Here is a 19384-nt window from a genome sequence, read left to right as displayed (position 1 = left end):
TCCTAATCAGATCATTTCATCACTGTTTTTGTCTTTCACAGTTGCTGTAAGTCTTTATAGTGTTTTGACCTTCACTTACTTTGCAGATTACTTCATTAGATCAGGTCTAGATACTGACTAGTTTTACAGGTGTAGTCCTGGAGATATTTTGGACTTTGAATCCAAATTCTGTATTTGTTTTGAGGATTGAGCACAGACATTGTAGATGTTTTGGAGTTAGAGTTCAGATGTTGGTGCTGTTTTAGGGCTTAAGTCCAGATGCCAGAGCTGTTTTGGAGTTTGAGTCCAGATGCTAGAGCTGTTTTAGAACTTGAGTCCAGATGCTGGAGCTGTTTTGGAGTTTGGGACCTGGTCCTGGAGATGTTTTGGAGTTTGAATCCAGATGCTGGAGCTGTTTTAGGGCTTGAGTCCAGATGCTGAAGCTGTTGTGGGACTTTGAATCCACAGCCTGTATTTGTTTTGATGATTTATTGCAGATGTTGTAGATGTTTTGAAGTTTGAGGCCAGATGCTGGAGCTGTTTTGGAGTTTGGCTTTAGGTTCTGGAGAAGTAGAGGAATTTGACTGGAGATTCTGGAGATGTTTGAGTGTGAATGCCGAGGCTGGAGAAGTTTCAAAGTTTGAGATTGGAGAATTGAAGATTTTTTGTAATTTCAATGCAGATCCTGGAGGTGTTGTGGATTTTGAGTGGAGTTATGGAGTTTGAATCTGGATCCTGGAGATATGTTGGACTTTGAATCCAAATTCTATATTTGTTTTGAAGTGTGAGACCTGATCCTGGAGTTGTTTAGGAGTTTGAATTCCAGATGCTGGAGCTGTTTTGGAGTTTATGTCCAGGTTCAGGAGATAGTTTGAAAATAATACACAGAATGATGTCATAATACAATTAATGTCCAGAATGAAATTCTAGTAAAATACTCACAGATAGGTTATAATGAAATTAATATCCAGAGTACATTACAGTATATTAATAATTAATTAATACATTTTTTGTTATTTCTGTAATTAAACATTTGAAAAGTGATGTTTATGACATCTACAAAAAACAAAATAATACATAACACACATACCCTGTAACACATTGTGTAAAATATTATTACTTTTGTTTTGCATATAAATTAACAAAAAATATGATTATGACTAATAACTAAAACATTTAAAATGTACTGAATACTGATCATAAATATAATGTAAAAACACTGCATCATACCCTTTTCAGCAGACAGTCACTACCGTCGGTTCCTGGAGCTTCAATATTATAATGAATCAGAGAACATTCTGAACCCTGTAGTTCCCTTATCATTGGTTTGTCTTTCTTATGTGTGCAGGAGAACAATGAGAACGTCACCAGCAGGATGCCTGTTGTTCAAACACACACATAGAGGAGGGGCACTTAGTCTTCAAACATCTCAACAGGAACTTATTGCACATGAATATGCATTAAAAATGTTAAAAAAGCAAAAGTTTGAATATTTAAGAACAGCTTATATCAGTATTCGCAAGATGACACTGTACTGATATGAGGAAAGACACAGTCGGGTAGATAAAGAAACTGCAAAGTTACCACAGCAACATAAAGAACTACACAAATTATATACAGCTGAATGCAAAAGTTGATAGACAGATCACATGAATGAATGACAGCGCATTCTCTTACCCAGCAGCACAGAGATCAGGATGACTGCAATGGCGGCGAAACCGAGCTGCACTGTAGGTCCTTTTCCACTTCGGCCACTGTATGCTATAGAGCAGTTATAAACGCTGACGGTCAGATGCTGGACTGAGAATTTCCCCTTAGAATCTGCAATCTTCACCCTGAGATCATAATGACCTGAATGCACACTGCTGTCTTTCACCAGAGACACAGTCGTTCCTGTACAGAGAAACAGACAGACTACAGTCAGCAACCGTACACCTGTACAGTGGAGCTATGAGCTAGGTATTTCTAATAAAGTGGCCACTAAGTGGAAGCACAAGGTGAGTGTTTTTAATAAAGTGGCCAGTGAATGTAAGTACAAAGTGGGTGTTTCTAATAAAGTGGCCAGTGAGGGAAACTAAAAGCAAATATTTGTAAAAAGTTTATGTAAAAAAAACAATATACACAGTCATTTTTACATCTGGAAGAAATAGAGCCTGTGTTTCTGCAGTATTTACCAATGCTGGGTTCAATCCTCCATTTCTCCTTCACATCCCCAAGGAGCTCGTAGTTGAAGGGGCCGCTGAATGGAGGCAGGTCCAGATCCACAGCGGTGATGTTCATGACCGTGTCAGATAAACACATACTAAGTGTGTTCACCTCCAGTACAGGCAGATTATCATTCTGGTCCAGCAGGTGGATGACCAGTGTTCCTGTGCCCGTCATTGGAGGTTCACCTGCAGATCAGTGAACAGGAGTGAAACGTGATTGGCTTGTTCGGTAATGGAAACTTCAGGATGTGTGATTGAATGAACTACACTATGTACTAGAGAGTACTAGAGTACTGTTTCTAAGTTTATAATCACTGTTTTTTTCGCAAATACAGTTTGATTCTAATGGGATGCTGGTACAACTTTACAGGTTTTAAAACATTAGTAGGAAGGTGTAAAAACTAAAATAAATTGAGATTAAGAACAATGATGAACAGAGCTGTAGAAGACTCTTCTGAAAAAACTGAAGATTGAAGTTTTAATAAACAATGTTCAGAATGAGGTTCTTATAAACCCAGAATTAAACAATTACAATTTATTGTTTAGTACTTAAAAACTTCTTAAAAATTTTGAATAAAACATAAGAATGCCTGGCAATGGTTTGTTTATACTACTGAAAACTGTGTTCTTTAAGTGATTATTGAATATAAAAACAAAAATTAGCATTCTAACTTTTGAACAGTAGCATAAGTTTGAGAGAGATTTATTTTTAACTGCTGTGAAAAATAAATAACAATAATATGCTTTATTTAAAAATGCTTTTTTGTGGCCATAAGGAGTGTGTAGAGAGTAATGCAGTCTAAAAACTCAAATCTACCGTGCAATTATTAAATAAAAACAAAAGAAATCCTGTATTGAAACATGAATACTGTAAACATTAGAGCTGTGGAACCTCTTACCTTTATCAGCCACGTACATGGTGATGGTGTAAACGCTATCTTTGACAAAAGGTGATTCTCGATCCAGAACTTTTACTGTGGACACTTGGCCTGTCTCTGAGTTCACAGTCACCCAGTTATCTACATCTTCTCCTTTAAAGAACCTAGAGACAGAAAGAGAGACAGAAAGAGAGAGAGAGAGAGAGAGAGAGAGAGAGAGAGAGAGAGATTAAACCACTTCCTTGAAAAAACTTGTTTTAGCAGGTGTGTAATGTGTAGTGTAGTGTGCATTGCTGATTTATTCTGAATAACTGAAAAGGCCAAGGAATCCAAGACGGAAGTCAACTCATGCTTCACTTACTGCAGCAAAGCCTTCAAAGACTTTTGAGGATAACTTAGAGGCAAAGAAAACAAAAAAATGGATTCTTGACCAAACAAAGCCTCATCTCTCGCTCAAAGCTCAGATAACCACACCGAAGCTCTTATTTTAGACATACAATATATGGACAAAGGTATTGGGACACACCTTTTAATCACTGAATTCCGGTGTTTCATTCAGTCTCATTGCCACAGGTGTACAAAATCAAGCACCTAGCCATGCAGTCTGCCTTTACACACATTTGTGAAAGAATGGGTCGTTCTAAAGAGCTCACTGAATTTGAACATGGGACTATAATAGGATGCCAAGTGAAATTTCTTCCCTCCTAGATATTCCACGATCAGCTGTGAGTGGCATTATTGAAAAGTGGAAGTGTTTTGGAACCACAGCAACTCAGCCACGACGTGTCAGACCATGTAAAGTTACAGAGCAGGTTGCCGAGTGCTGAGGAGCATAGAGCATAAAAGTCACCAACGCTCTGCTGAGTTCAAACCTCCTCTGGCATCAACATCAGCACAGAAACTGTACAGGAGCTTCATGGCATGGGTTTCCATGGCCATGCAGCTGCATGCGAACCTTACATCACCAAGCACAATGCCAAGCGTCGGATGGAGTGCTGTACAACTGCCGCCACTAGAGTCTGTGGCAGTGGAAACGTATTCTGTGGAGTGACGAATCACACTTCTCTATCTGGCAGTCTGATAGACAAGTCTGGGTTTGGCCTGACTGCATTTTTCAGGGGTTTTTCTACGCTTTTTAGTTCCAGTGAAGGGAAATCTTAATGCTTCAGCAGACCAAGACATGTTGGACAATTGTATGCCTCCAACTTTGTGGGAACAGTTTGGGGAAGACCCTGTTCTGTTCCAACAGGACTGAGCCCCAGTGCACAAAGCAAGCTTCATAAAGGCATGACTGGGTGAGTTTGGTGTGGAAGAACTCACAGAGCCCTGACCTCAACCCCATCAAACACCTTTGGGATGAACCAGAATGGAGATTGTGAGTCAAGCCCTCTTGTCCAACATCAGTGTCTGACTTCACAAATGCTCTTCTGGTTAATGGGCAAAAATTCCCACAGACACACTCCAAAATCTTGTAGAAAGCTTCCCAGAAGAGTGGAAGCTATTATAGCTGCAAATGGGGACCAACTCTATATGACAGTAATAATATAACGGCAATAATAATAATAATATGTAGTAATCTGTGTGCCTAGAACAACACATTTTGGTTAATCATTAGATTGAAGCCAAAAAAATTCATCATTAACATGGACAAAATTCTGGCTTCAGTATGAATTGATATTGTTTTTAGCTTTATGCTAACATACTTTAGTCCATGTTTATAGATAATAGTGAGTCACAGTGTCAGAAACCATGTAATCAAGTCTATTAAAGATACTGAACATCTCCACATGATTTTAGGCAGGTTTGTGAAGATTTAGGTCTGCAGGTAGCACCATGCTAATTTGTGGTTAGCTACATTAGCTAATAAGCTTGTAGCTCTAGGGCTGAAACTAAACAGGCAAACTCCAGACGTCAAACATGTTCTGGCTGTTCAAGTGCTGTTTAAACTTGATGTTTGGCTGAACTATCACAGTTATCTTTTACCTGAAGCCTGCAGGTGAGCTGCTATCCTGGTCTGTTGCGGTAAACGTCCACAGGATCTGTCCAGCTGTGGCGTTCTCCATGACGGTCACGTGTTCTACAGCGTGTGTCAGCTCTGGAGGGTCATTAACGTCCTCCACGGTGATGGTGATGGGAAAGCTCAGCAGAGTAGAACTGGAGACGTCTCTGAAATAATCCACATCCCACAGGCTGCCGCTCCGCCGCTGCTTTACTTTACAGGAGAAGAGCGGCTCCTCGTTCTCCACACTGACCGACAGGGTCAGCTCAGGGCTCTCCTCAAAGTCCAGTGGCTACAGAAGAAAGAGTTGCTGTTACATTCTCCATAACATCGCTGTTAAATCCAAATCTCATAACTTCCTTTTTTAAACTTCTTTACATCATTTGGAAACAACAGTTCTGTACACTGCGGGGGAACATGTTTTATATATATATATATATATATATATATATATATATATATATATATATATATATATATATATATATATATAATGGTCACTTTACAGGAAAAGGAAAAAACCTACTTTACTTTTAATGTAAATCAATGGAACCAGATTTTTTTCCAAGTCATTTTGACCCATTTCTTTTGGTCTATTTATCATGTAAATTCCAACATAATATAAAGGGCAACAGGCATTTTCAAATTATGTCAAAAACTGAAAAATGGAGATACAAGGTTTTCTTCCAACAGCAGAGATGTAGATGAAATAAAGATTCTAAGTGAAATAAATGTGGTTCCCAGCTTAGTCATATGGTTCTAGGAAAAACATTCAATTGGTATAGAACCTTCACACTTATTTTTGTGAAACTTATTTTTACTTAGATAATTAACAAAACGTGGAATTTGGCCAGCATTTTCAAACTTCTACACATGACTGTATAATCCACACCTTTAACAAAGCTTTAAAAAGCTAAATAAATAAAAGTGCTCTTACCGAAACTACAGATATGATCCCATCATTAGTTGTCAGATCGGTCTCGATCTTAAAGTTCTTTTCTTTTTCTCCATGAAGAGTGTATTTAGCTCTCCAGCCTGCGGACCCTCGGTGGTCTTCATCTTTTATCTCCAGTCTGTAAACAACCACTCCGTTCTCCCTTTCCTTCACTCTTCCACTGCCCTGTCATCCATCACCACAAAACAATTCAGTAAATCAAAATACCTTCCATACATGAAAATGCAGCTCAAGTGCATCACAGTAATAAAACAGTAGTAGTAAAACATAAAGACAACTAAAATAAATGTTGGTCAACAGAAGCAAAAAGGTAATATTAGGTTTATAGTCAGTTTTGCTCACCGTTTTGACAGAGAGTTCCGGTTTGTGGTCGTTGCTGTCGATTATGTTCACTGTAACTGTAGCCGTGCTGGACTGCTGCACATGTTCTCCATGATCCTTTGCTTCCACTACTATTGTATACTTCTGGGCCTCCTTCATTGAAATAATACAAGAAGTGAAATTAATTCTCCATAAAATCAAAATCTGAAATCTAAAAATTTACAATCAAACCTACCACTAAACTAACAGACAAACAAAATCAGCACAACTTTAAGTTAGACAAACATGTCCAACTTACATGCTTGTCTGATTTTGCCAATATTCTTAATTTTCTAACATTTTCACTCTGACCTGAAAATTATTCTCAACACTGTAATAAAGCAAATATGCAGACACAACTACGGTAGTCAGCGTCTGTGATAAAAGAATGTAAAGAGCTGCTGCTGTAGAAAAACAATGAAAAAATGAAATCAGCTACCTCGTAGTCCAGACATCCTCTGAATGAGATCCGTCCGGTTTGGCTCTGCTGGTTAATGAAGAACTCAAGGTTTGAGGTTTGTGGAGAAACAGAAAGGATTGTGAAAGTGAAGAGTCCGTTGCCTGTGCTGCTGTCGTCCTGATCCAGCGCTCGCACCGTCACCAAATCTGTACCTGCACACATGCAAATATACAGCTAATATTATATATACATACACTATATATACATTTTTTACTTCTGCTATCAAGTTTGCAATTCAAGGTCTTATTATCACAGTGACCTCTCAGATCTAAGATATAAACATATAGGAAACAGTTTTTTAAGCTAAAGCTAAAGCTGCATGTCTTACCTTGTGGTGTTGATTCTCCTACGCTGGTCTCGTAGCTTGCTTTATCAAAAACAGGAGCGTTATCATTAACATCCAGAACCTGGATTTCCACTTCTAATCTCATGTGCACATTTTCAGAGCTAGTGCATTTCAGTGTGAGCTACAAACAGACACAGCAGATTAAAATGAGCATTTTATTTGTCAGAATAGCAGAGATTTGCTTGACAAAAATGATATTTTTTTTTAATTTATGCATCTGATTGTTCTGAACATTAGGCAATTTTACATGTAAAAAACCTATGTAGTAACTATATATAATATATATATATATATATATATATATATATATATATATGTATATATATAGTTACTATATATATATATATACTATATATATATATATATATATATATATATATATGTTATAAATTTAGAAATTACGAAAAAAATCTTTTCAAAATTAACTTGCACTTATTATAGTTTAATTTGAGATTTTAAAAAATCTTTTGGATCATGATTTAAAAATACAAATGATCTGACAATTTGTTTTTCCTAATGAAACTTCATAGGAAATTATTTCATCAAATACTTCAACAAAGTAAGGTCTTCCAAAGCTATGAATTATATTTTTAAAAATTTTACGTAAAAAAATTACCGTGAAATTCTTGTTTTTCTCATAGTCCACTTTTTCATTGACCTCAATAACTGCACGGTTCTTGTTGAGCTGAAAAATGTCCATTGGCTCCTCATCAACGCCGGGTCCAGAGAGGAAGCATTCAGGAAGTGAATCTTTCTCCACATTTAGCTGTTGAAGACAAGAGCATGGAAGAAAAGTGAAGCTAGTTGTAGTAAATTTATTGACTGCACAGGAAGGTGATTCTTCCCTGAATCAAACTGACTTAAAATAATGATGACAATAACTACACAACACTGTAACGCTGCAGAACACACAGGCCTCACACTAAATAATCACAGGTCTAATTTCATGAAATACTTTAAACCCGCAAGTGATTCAGCTAAAAGTCCTAAGCCAACAGCTCTAAATATCTGAAATGTGTCACATTTTTGTGTTTTGCTCTGCTGATCTAGATCAGAAGTGAACGGTGGCTACTTACATTTACTCCACATACTTAAGTAAACATTTTGATGAATTTATATTTTTTGTGTATTGTCAAATGACAGTACTTCTTCTTGTACTTAAGTACAGTGAGGTCCAAAAGACTAAGACCACACTGATAATCTGGGATATTTTTCATTTGAACCAACAAAGTTTTAGAATTGTGTTAAATTTAAAACAAATAACAACTATGACAAGTATTTAGTATATATTTAAGTATATATTTAGGTTTCTGCACTATTTCTTAAGGTTAACTTCAGCACATTTAGGACACTCACCTTGTGAAGGCCGATTTGTTTTAGTTTAATCTCTTTGATTCTCATGTTCAGATGACTTTCAGGTGGATTTGCTCTACTTGTTATGATTGTTACGATGTCAAGCTTATCATAATAGAAGAACCTTTCTGGAGCTATATAGAACACTTTTCAAAAAGGTTCTATATAGAACCTTATACAACACATACTCCATCAATGTGAAGAACCATTTCATGCAAAAAAAACCTTTTATCATGCAAAAGGTTCTTTGAGTATTCTTGGCTCTATATAGAGCCAGGTGCTTTACTAAAGAACCATCTTTTTAAAGTTTGTAGGTCCCTTAGATCCAAGGCCTCTTTTTGCGTGCCTATGAATGAGCTCCTTGCACTTATTCTAATTACATGTTTTATTACACACTTCTATAATCCAAGAACAGCTCAGTCAGTTTGCACTGAAGTCCCTGTAATTACTGAATAATAAGCCTAAGTATGTAATAAGCCTGAGATTTAAAGGGGTTAAATTAAAAATCACTTATTATTAGACTGAAAAAATCTCAAGTGTGATTAGATAAAGGTCCCCTACCTGTCCCAGTGTGTACGGGAAGACCCCATCATGCTCCTCCTCCAGGTTAAAGCTCAAGGGTAAAGAGTCCACTATCCAGGCCCGTTTTTTACGGGGTCTCTTCACTGAGGATGCCGCCTCTGCTGTCCACACCTCCTGCACAAAAAACATCAGTACATCACACAGATTCGGTACATGACTAAATATCCGGCATATGTGAACTAATGTACTGAATGAAGCGTTTTGTACTGTGTTATTATATTATAAATACTACTATATTATTATATGCATTACTGTCTAATAAAACATCCATTATAGACGTTTTATAGATTATCCACTTCTATGCAATAGAAGGACCCTTTTTGGTCAAAGAGGTTCTATATAGAACTATATACAGCTCTTTATCCACTAGTCCAAAGAACCATTTCACCATGCACAGAACCATTTAATCATGCAAATGCTTCTTTGAATGTTCATGGTTCTATGTAGAGCCATTATCTTTATAAAGAATCCTTGAAAAGCCATAAGAGTGTAGATTTGATGATTTCACTCTTTTTTGCAGTATATCTTCATTAAACCCATAACAAGGCAACAATTAGAGATTAATGCCATATTGATTGTTATTATTAAATGGATAACACTTTGTTTGTAGTCTTAATTAGCTCAGAAAACAAAACGAGCTGCGTTACTTTCCTGTTATCAAACTGATTTGAAAAGAACAGTCATTTAGCAGATCAAAATGAAATACTACTTTATGTATGGACAACTATGACTTCAACACATTGTTTACTCACAGTTATTATGAAGAGGATGATGGTAGTAGTGATGAAGGTCCTCATGTTGGAGTGCAGAGTCAGAGTGTGTCCGCTGATCTGAGTGTGAGGGCAGAGGCACAGGGGCATTTAAGAATTGAGGGGGAGGAACGGTCTGATTTTCCTTTGAATTCCAGCAGAACAAATGCTTTCAGCAGGCTTAATCGCTTGAGCGTGCTAAAGTGGGAGGTACAAACAAGTTTCAGTTTCTGTATTTTTCATGTCACGCATCCTAGAGTTATTTAACGTATCCCTCAGAGTTTAAGCTTAAAAGCAAGGTATCAGTGGTTTTTGGTTTTACTCACACTGGAAAATATATGTATAACATGCATTAAAATGAATAAATGCTGAGACTGTTTTTGCACATTGAAAACACACAAATCATTCATACTTCTCAGAAAAGGGTAGGTTTACTGTTTTGTTGTCTAGTATGACTGAAAATGGTCACACTGTAAAAAATTTGTAAAAAAATTAAACTAGTTTATTCAACTTAAAAACTACATTGATTAAAAGAATTATTCATTTAAAATCTTTATTTAGGTCCAATAAAAGTAGTTAATTTACATGTTACCACATGAAATAATTTTTTGATTCATCTGATGAGCCATTTTTTATGGCGTAGCTGTACAGTTGTACACAAATGTTTGAACACCTCCGGTTAAATGGCATGTTTTGCTGTTTTTTTTTTTTGTTTTTTTTTGGCTAAACATAAAATGAGGATGTGCTACATTTGATTTTTTTTCTTTTTTTTTTTACAGTGTTAAATTCAGCAAATAAACAGTAAAATGTGCAGAAGTGTGTGGGGTGCCCAAACTTTTGCAAATTGATGTACATACATTTCTCGGTAACACTTTACTGTAGGGTGGTGTTCATAAGGCTACATAAATATCCAAGTTTCACACACACACACACACACACACACACACAACTTCTAAGCCACTTATCCTTCTGGGTCACGGGGGGAGCTGGAGCCTATCCCAACAGTCATTGGGTGGAAGGCAGGATACATCCTTTACAGGTCACCACTCCATCGTAGGGCAGACAGGCAGACAGACATATACATTCACACACACAGTCACACCTAGGGGCAATTTAGCATGTCCAGTTGGCCTGACTGCATGTCTTCATTCAGCAGCTTGATTTTCTCCTCTTTCTCAAAGATGAAAGCTTTAAGTGCTGTTTATCTAATAGGGGCAGTTTTGGTGTCCACCAGGTCTTCCGAAGGTTGTTAGGAGTCCCATTTTCTCTGTAGCTTTTTGAACTCCAGTTTTGGAAACTCCTGTTTTGTCACTTTGACTTTCTCCTTCCTTACGCAAGCAGGTTATCTTATATCTGATCTCTTCAGAATTATCTCCTGAAAAATTAACAATATGTACTGAATGGCTGTTTTTATAGAAAGCTAAACAAAACAAGGGTCTCAAAAGCAGCATTTGCACAGTACTGTGTTTATACATTAAATGCTTCTAGAGTTTTTAAAGTGTGTATAGTCACACCTAGGGGCAATTTAGCATGTCCAATTAGCCTGTCTGCATGTCTTTGGACTGTGGGAGGAAACTGGAGCACCCGGAGGAAACCCACGCAGACACGGGGAGAACAAACTCCACACAGAAAGGGCCCTGGACGCCCGGCTGGGAATCGAACCCAGGCCTTTCTTGCTGTGAGGTGACAGCGCTACACACTGAGCCTATCCAGGTTTCAGTTCAACTGAATAACAGTTAGGAAGTTAGAAAAAAAACAACAGTCTGTTTTAATGTTAAACTTGTTGTCGGATGTTAAATGAGCTTTCAATTCTATTTTGTAGTTCTGCAAAAAAAACATCGCTGATGGAGAATTTCATGATTACACTGGATCTAATTCTCTGAATTCCTGTGCAGTGACATTAGCAGACTTAAACTTGATCTTCAACCTGGAGTTAAAATGAATTCAGGCACATAAAAAGTAGCAGCTAAACATCCTGAATACAAAGCTTTCCTCATTCCACAGCATCAGGTGGACACAAACACTTTTCCAACAGCTACAGCTTCCACATAGAGTATATTCGGCGATAAATCACAGCAGTGTGCAAAAGTCAGAAACCACAAATGTATTTCATTTCATGTCAAAACACCATGCGCAACCATCTGGCTGGTTTCTCTTTTTTTCTCATAACACTCCTTTTACAGTGTGTCTCTGAAAAACCTCCATTTGGAGGGCCTTGTAGCCCAAACACTTCGCTCTACCCCTCTATCTCAGAATCAGAACACCCTACCCCTAGACGGGAACACACAAAACGGAGAGCTAAGGGCTAAGTGCGAGGGGTGAAATGAGATTGGGCCTAAATGTCATGGGCCATTGTTTTTACTAAATAACCTCTGTAGAATCATCTTTTTTAAGAATGTAGAAGCCTCAACAAAAGATTACACTGGCATAGGAGAAGACACTGAGTTTAGAGGCAATGCTCTTTTATTGAACAGGCAGCATGAGAAAACTGCAAGCTTAGTACTGCTGTCAGTTCTAGCCTTAAATCTTCTCTCCATGGTAAACTCACACAAACAAACCCCAACATGACACGGTAGAACACAACATTCACAGCAACAGCAACAAACCTCCTTCTTAACGGAGGGGGAAATGTGTTTATGTATAGCTTTGCCATTAAAACCTCTTCTAATTCTCTGAGTGTGTGGCTCATGTTGGTTGATCATTTTCTAAAATAATCACATTCAGTGATGTTGAGGTCTGGACTCTGGGGTGGTCAGTCCATTGTTCAGCTTCTTTGTTTGATGTGTCTGTCTCCTTTTCTCAGTGAGGCTTCTTGACAGCTACACATCCTTTCAGACCCGTAGCGCTGAGTTGTCTTCACAGTGGAAGGATGGACAGAAACACGTGTGGATGTTTTCAGATCTAAAGCAGCTTGATTTTCTCCTCTCTCTCAAAGAGGAAAGCTTTAAGTACTGATCTGATGGGGGCAGTTTTGGTGTCTACCTGATCTTGTTGTAAGGAGTCCCATGTTCTCTGTAGCTTTTTGAACTCCAGTTTTGGAAACTCAGGTTTTTTCACTTTGACTTTCTCCTTCATTACGCAACAGGTTATCTTAAATCTGATCTCTCCTGAAAAATGAATAATATGTACCGAATGGCTGTTTTTATCTAAGCTAAACAAAACCAGGGTCTCAAAAGCGGCATTTGCATAGTACTGCATTTATACATTTTTAAAGTGTGTATAGTCAATAATAATAATAATAATAATAATAATAATAATAATAATAATAACAATAATAATAATAATAATAATAATAATAATAATAATAATTATTATTATTATTATTGATATTCAGTAATAACTCATACAGTATAAATTGAAATGCTATAAACTAAACACTAAAACTCAAACCAACACTTTATTTACAGTGTACAGCATTTTAGGAACATCATGAAGTTAGAATATGGTAAAAAAAAAACATATGGAAGCTTAAATGATAAACTTTAAATGTCTATTTATTGTTATTATTACTGTTTAATTAGCAAGATTTGGTTTTCAAATGTGAGTCATTGTGGGTGTCACTTTCTTCATCAGTTCATTCTTAATGCTGTACAGATTCCTCACTTATCATGAAATCACTTACAGCTCCACTTGTCTTCCAGAACACCTTCATTTTTACAGCTTCATACAACCTGTTTAAAACTTCTAAGACTTTAGTTTCATTGTAGAATCATTTCATGCATGTATCTTTAAGGAAATTGGTTTTATGTGAATGAAATCAGTGGCCCAAACTTTTGAGCTGTAGTGTATGGTTTCTTCATTTCTTCATAATTTTATTGGTACAGTAGTAAAGCCGATATGAAGAGTTCAAGCAAATCTACTATTCTTTAAGGTCTCTAAGCAAAACATTTCCTTGTTCATTCCACAGAGAGTGGAGGGGAGAATGAAGGGGCAGTAAAACAGGTTTGGTTGGTTCCTTGGAAAACTGGATTATTCTGACCTTCATTTCGCTGGAAGAGGTTTAGAAAACAACAGGAGAGATAATCTTATCTTCCGAGTAATCACCCACTGACCTGCTGAGCTCAACCAGCTTCTTTAGGTCTGCTGTCACTGTTGACGTCCAGAGTGTAAATATGCCAAATGGCAGTAAAACTAAAAAAGATTATGATTCAAATGCGCTGAGTGGTTGCACATAAATGAAATAAGTTGCACCAGCACCATTGTTTTCTTTTTGTTTACTTGTTACAGCAAGAATTGTGTTGGTGTAACATATTTAACTTATTTCTAAACACCTTTAAATTAAGTAAATTCAAAACACTGTTCACTGTTTTGTTAGTTCAGTGAAATAATGACTGCAATACAAGTAAAAGTTTCCAAAATAGAGCCTGGATACATTTTCCACACACTTAAAAAAGATTATTCTTCAACGCTTCTTTAGTAAAGAAAATGGTTCTATATAGAACGATGAACACTCAAAGAACACTTTGTATATAGAACCCTTTTCAGAAAGGTTCTATTTATCTTCCATAGAACATTCTCCAATAACCTGAAGAACCCTTTCAAAATGCATTTACACATCCAAAGTGTTCTTTCAGTGTTCATTTTGTTACTCAAAAAACCCTTCAATGTTTTTAAGATTGATTCAACTTTCAGCATATAAACCAAACACAGAGTCTTCAGGCACTGTGACCACCAACCATTAAAGTTAATAAGTTAAGAGGTATTTTAAAGCCACAAATTTTGATTTAAATTTTACAACAATCAAAATTGTAAGTGCTGAAACTTTATTAGCAGTTATGATTTTTTAGTTTTACTTTAGCTCACTTAAGGTAAAGACAAAAAATAATGTAAGCTGTTTTATGCAAGTGATTGCAGGTCTTTTAGTCATACCCAGATTCAGAAAACATGTGAACCACTCTGTCTTCATTTAAACCTTTTCTTTGCTGTATATAAACTTTTTGAGCAGGTATCACTGGTGCTTCATATTAATATGGACTTTTGTTTGTGGAATATACAGAAAATTCATTCTCCACAAGGGGGAGCCTCTTATCACTGGAAGAGAAGCTACTGGGAAGCAAAACAGTTCATTACCTCAATGTAAACAAATTACTGTTATTGATTTTATGTGTATGTTTCTACATGTTTTTTGCATTCAGTTATTACAATAAGAGGATACAAGCTAAAGATACAGGCTAAGCAAAGAGAGTAAGCATATATATAAGAATATATATAAGAATATACTGTTGCTCTCAGAAGAAATTTTGTTGTTTTATTTTTTTTTGGTATTTTGCAGATTTAAAAAAAAAAATCTTTAAACCGTGTCACAAATCCATGATAAATGGAATAATAGAAATGCCCCAAAAGTACAAAGAACAACAAAATCTTGATCCAGTAGCTTCCATTCAAAGTTGAGAGCATTTTGTGGAGGTTTTTTTTAGACAGATTTAGACTAACGTACTTTTGTTAGCGGCCAGTGTTTCAACCCTGAGGGTCATCATGTTTTATGTTTGCTCTGTGTAATGTGTGCGTGTGCTTGTGTGTTTGTGTGTATACCAGGTTTATGCCATGTTGTGTATATACCAAGTTTATGCCACATTGTGAGGACCTAAATCTTTTTTTACACCCATTTGGTGGGGACATTTCTTCCTTGTGGGGACCAGCTTGTGGAAAATGTAAATCATTAAATATTAAGATATCTTTAAATATAAAGATATGTTTTACGGTTGGGGTAAAGTTAAGGTTAGAGTTAGGGCTTGGTTAGTAGTAGTCTAGTTAAGTCTCCAGGAAATTAATGAAAAGCTATATAATGTCCCCACAATTCACAAAAACAAATTTCTGTCCTGCTAGATCTGTCCTGTCAACTGTAAGTGCTATTATTGTGAAATGGAGTGTCTAGGAGCAACAACAGCTCAGCCACGAAGTGGTAGACCACACAAACTCACAGAGTGGAGCCACCGAGTGTTCCAAACTGCCTGTAGAAGCAACATCCACACAAGAACTGTGCATCAGAAGCTTCAAGAAATGTGTTTCCATGGACGAGCAGCTGCAGACAAACCTAAAATCATTATATGCAATCCCAAGTGTCGGCCAGAGTGGTGTAAAGCACGCTGCCACTGGACCCAGTGAAGCAGTGAACACATGTTCTCTGGAGTGACAAATCACACTTCACTATCTGGCAGTCTCATGAACAAATCTGTGTTTGCGTTTGGATTGTGAGCCAAGCCTTCTCGTGTGACATTAGTGCCTGACCTCACGAATGTTCTTTTGACTGAATGGACACAACTTCTTGTGGAAAGCTTCCCAGACGAGTGTAAGCTGTTATAGCCGTAAAAGGGGGGCAACTCCATATAAATGACTAAGGTTTTAGAATGGGATGTCCAACAAGCTCATATAAGTGTGATGGTCAGATGTCCACATATTGTTTTTTGGCCATATAGTGCATACATAGTGTATATATATCAGATGACATTAGCAAATTTCTGAAAATTTAACATGAATTTCAGACTTTTAAGCATTTGGTGACGTGTTGCCCTTTTGCTGTGAATACAGTGTCCACTTTGGCTGCATGGACTCCTCTGATTAGCAGATCAAATTCACCTGAGAGTCATCTGAACCCATGCTTTATATGGATAAGACTAAAACCTCAGCATGGTCAGTGTCACAGATCTGCTTCGGTTAGAAAGAGTGCAGCATCTTCAGCATTTCTTCTTTGCTTACTTGTCAAAACTTTTCTCTGTTTAACCCTCTGGGGTCTGAGGCCAAGTCTCGATTTGTTCATATCTTCTTAAATCCTCCTTTAAAGTCTCTTCATATAACATGATACTCATATGTCTCATATCAAAATGCTCCGTTATCTTCATCACTACTTTCCAAAACCGCTGCAGCAGCTTCAGCAGCTGTAAACTCTCTGCACACCATTTCACATGAGTCTCTGATGTGGACTGAATGAAGAATGAAGGGTTTCTGGCATGATGGGTCAGCCCTGATTTCCTGAGTGTCCATTGGTCAGTTTCACACAGAATGTAGATGGACGCACAAATCCACCAGTTCCACATAGTGAGAGGCAGATGACATGTATCTCAGTCCCCTCTTCATAGCCTCATAACTCCAGATGTGAGTCCTAAAGGGTTAAAGGGCCATACTCGGCCACAGCCACACTGTACATTAAGAGGGTTTTTCTGTAAATTCGCTCTAAGCCTCTACGTCTTGCTTCCTTTGCTGTCAGCATTAGATTAACTTAGTACTTCCTAATCTAACAAAACACTGCCAGTGAGCTAGCCCCGCCTTCACAATAAAAGTCCTTATAGAATAACCCAGCAAAAAATGCGGCAGAACTAATACTTTAAAATTAACATGCAGAACATTTTGAACATGATACATTTTGTTTTTTAACAGAAAACTACGCAGACACCTTAAAACCTACAACCCCATTTCCAAAAAAGTTGGGATGCTGTGCTAATGTAAATAAAAACAAAATGCAATGATGTGCAAAACATTTAAACCTTATATTTATTTAAAAAGTACAAAGTACAAAGACAACATATCAAAGATTGAAATAAAAAAAAAAAACATTGTTTTTTTAAAATATATGCCCATTTTCAATTTAATGCCAACAACTAGTTGGGATGGAGGCAACAAAAGGCTGGTAAAGTTGTGAAATGCTAAAAACAACACCTGGTGCTTGATTGACAGCAGGTCAGTAACATGATTGGGTATAAAAAGAGCATAAAAAAAGTATAAAAAGAGAGTCTTTTGAGAAGTAAAGATGAGGAGGGGTCCACCACTCTGTGAAAGTCTGCATGATCAAATAGTGCAATAATTCAAAAGTTTCTCAACGAAAAATAGCAAAGAGCTTTTGCTTTTCATCATCTACAGTACATCATATCGTTAAAAGCGTCAGAGAATTCAGAGAAATTTTATTACACAAAATTTATTACACCAAGAAACACAAGGTACAACTTGCCTTGAACCTTATTTCTTCGCTGTATTATCGCAAAGACAGAGAAACAGGAGAGTTCATGGACCCCAGAGGGTTAAAATGTTCAAATCAGACTGACAGTAGCGCCTGACATTTATAATGGAGAAACCACAGAAAAACTACAGAAGCATGTTTTACAAAAGTACTGCAGAAAAGAGTGGGTGTTGTTCAGTGCTGTTGATGGTTGGGTTATGTTGGTGAACTGTAGGTGTGGTGAGTTATATGGAAACAGAAATAGAACAAGTGAGATAATGTTGTTGGCTCTGTGCTTTCTGCAGCAGGCTTACATGAAGTTTCCTGGGTATGCAAAGCAGGAATGTGGGTGTGTTTTAGAAGTCTTTTTAGGTTTGGTCACAATGAAACATCTTTTCCGTGGCACTGCAAAGGTGTGGTCAACATTTTTGCCCAAAACTCTGATCTGATCTGATCAGTCTGTAAATGTCTGAATTCCAAAAATTCCATCCTACAACAGTATAGTCAAAAGCATGTGCAGCACAGTCACGCATGAGAAAATCTCAGGCTTATTACATACAAAGGCTAATTATTCAGTAACTACACAGACTTCAATATAAACTGGCTGAGCTATTAATAAAAAAACTTTGGGCCTGTTATTAGGCCCTGGCCATTTAAGGGGTTAAATAAAATTACTGATACATGGCAACAAATGGGATTTTTCAGTTGAAATACCAATAATCAACATGAAAAAATGAGGATTTTTTTTACAGGTTTTTTTCTCTTGGCATGTTTTCATTTTAAAAGGCCTGTGTCTTAGAAAACAGATTTTTTTAAAAAAATAAAACAGCTTATTTTTTAAAAAGTGAAAGTATGAAAGTGAAAAAAAAATGTATTACATGAAGTATGTAAATATGTTGTATGTAAACACTTAAAGTGTACCATTCATTCACTATACAGTCCATACAGTCTATACATGTAAATGAAGCTGCAACCCATTTTAAATTCAGTGTTTTTGTAATGTCCTAAAAAAGACAACTAATATGCATTCACTCATTGCACTTTTAGCAGTTTAGCTCTGTCCACTCATGCTGAAGTTATAAGGAGCATTTCAGCACAGACAGCAGTATGAATGAGGCACAGCCAATCAGAACAGAGCTCATTTCCACATATCTTGAGGATTATGTCCTAAAGGTGCAGTAACAAAATTTAATCCTGTTTAATTCTAAGGGATAAAGAGAGGCTGGAAAATGTAAAAAAATAAGTATAGTTATTTTTGGTACATAAAAATATACAAATGTTATAAGTGGATGGAAAAAAATAAAACATAAAATAAATATGGAGAATTCTACCAAATCAGCTCACACTGCAGTGCCACAGTAAAAAACAAAACAAAACAAAATAAAAAATTTAAAATGCAATGGCATATTAACTATTAGATATCTATGTTATGATCTATTTGAACCAAAGACATTAATAGAGATAGTAATAAACTAAATGTATACACATTCATCACTTATAAGATGCTTTCTATTGGGAGGTGTCTGTCTCAAACCCTAACCTCTAAATGGTGTCTCACAGTTTCATGTTACTACTGAAACACAGTT

The 19384-nt window shown here is 36.7% G+C and overlaps 1 protein-coding gene across 1 annotated transcript; it reads right to left on the bottom strand.

Moving 5' to 3' along the window:
• Positions 1–1483: 1483 nt before the first annotated feature.
• On the bottom strand, positions 1484–10100 carry LOC118822288 (cadherin-like protein 26). Its single transcript, XM_036591244.1, has 12 exons — positions 9872–10100; positions 9099–9233; positions 7801–7950; positions 7167–7305; positions 6818–6990; positions 6361–6492; positions 6001–6183; positions 5048–5355; positions 3086–3228; positions 2154–2372; positions 1657–1872; positions 1484–1551 (listed from the first exon to the last, which is right to left on the bottom strand). Exons 1-12 carry the CDS (start codon positions 9977–9979, stop codon positions 1484–1486), a joined length of 1974 nt encoding a protein of 657 aa, XP_036447137.1. The 5' UTR covers positions 9980–10100.
• Positions 10101–19384: the final 9284 nt, after the last annotated feature.

Source organism: Colossoma macropomum, unplaced genomic scaffold (assembly GCF_904425465.1).
Source record: "Colossoma macropomum unplaced genomic scaffold, Colossoma_macropomum, whole genome shotgun sequence".
Classification (NCBI taxonomy): domain Eukaryota; kingdom Metazoa; phylum Chordata; class Actinopteri; order Characiformes; family Serrasalmidae; genus Colossoma; species Colossoma macropomum.
This window is presented reverse-complemented; position numbering and strand designations above follow the sequence as displayed.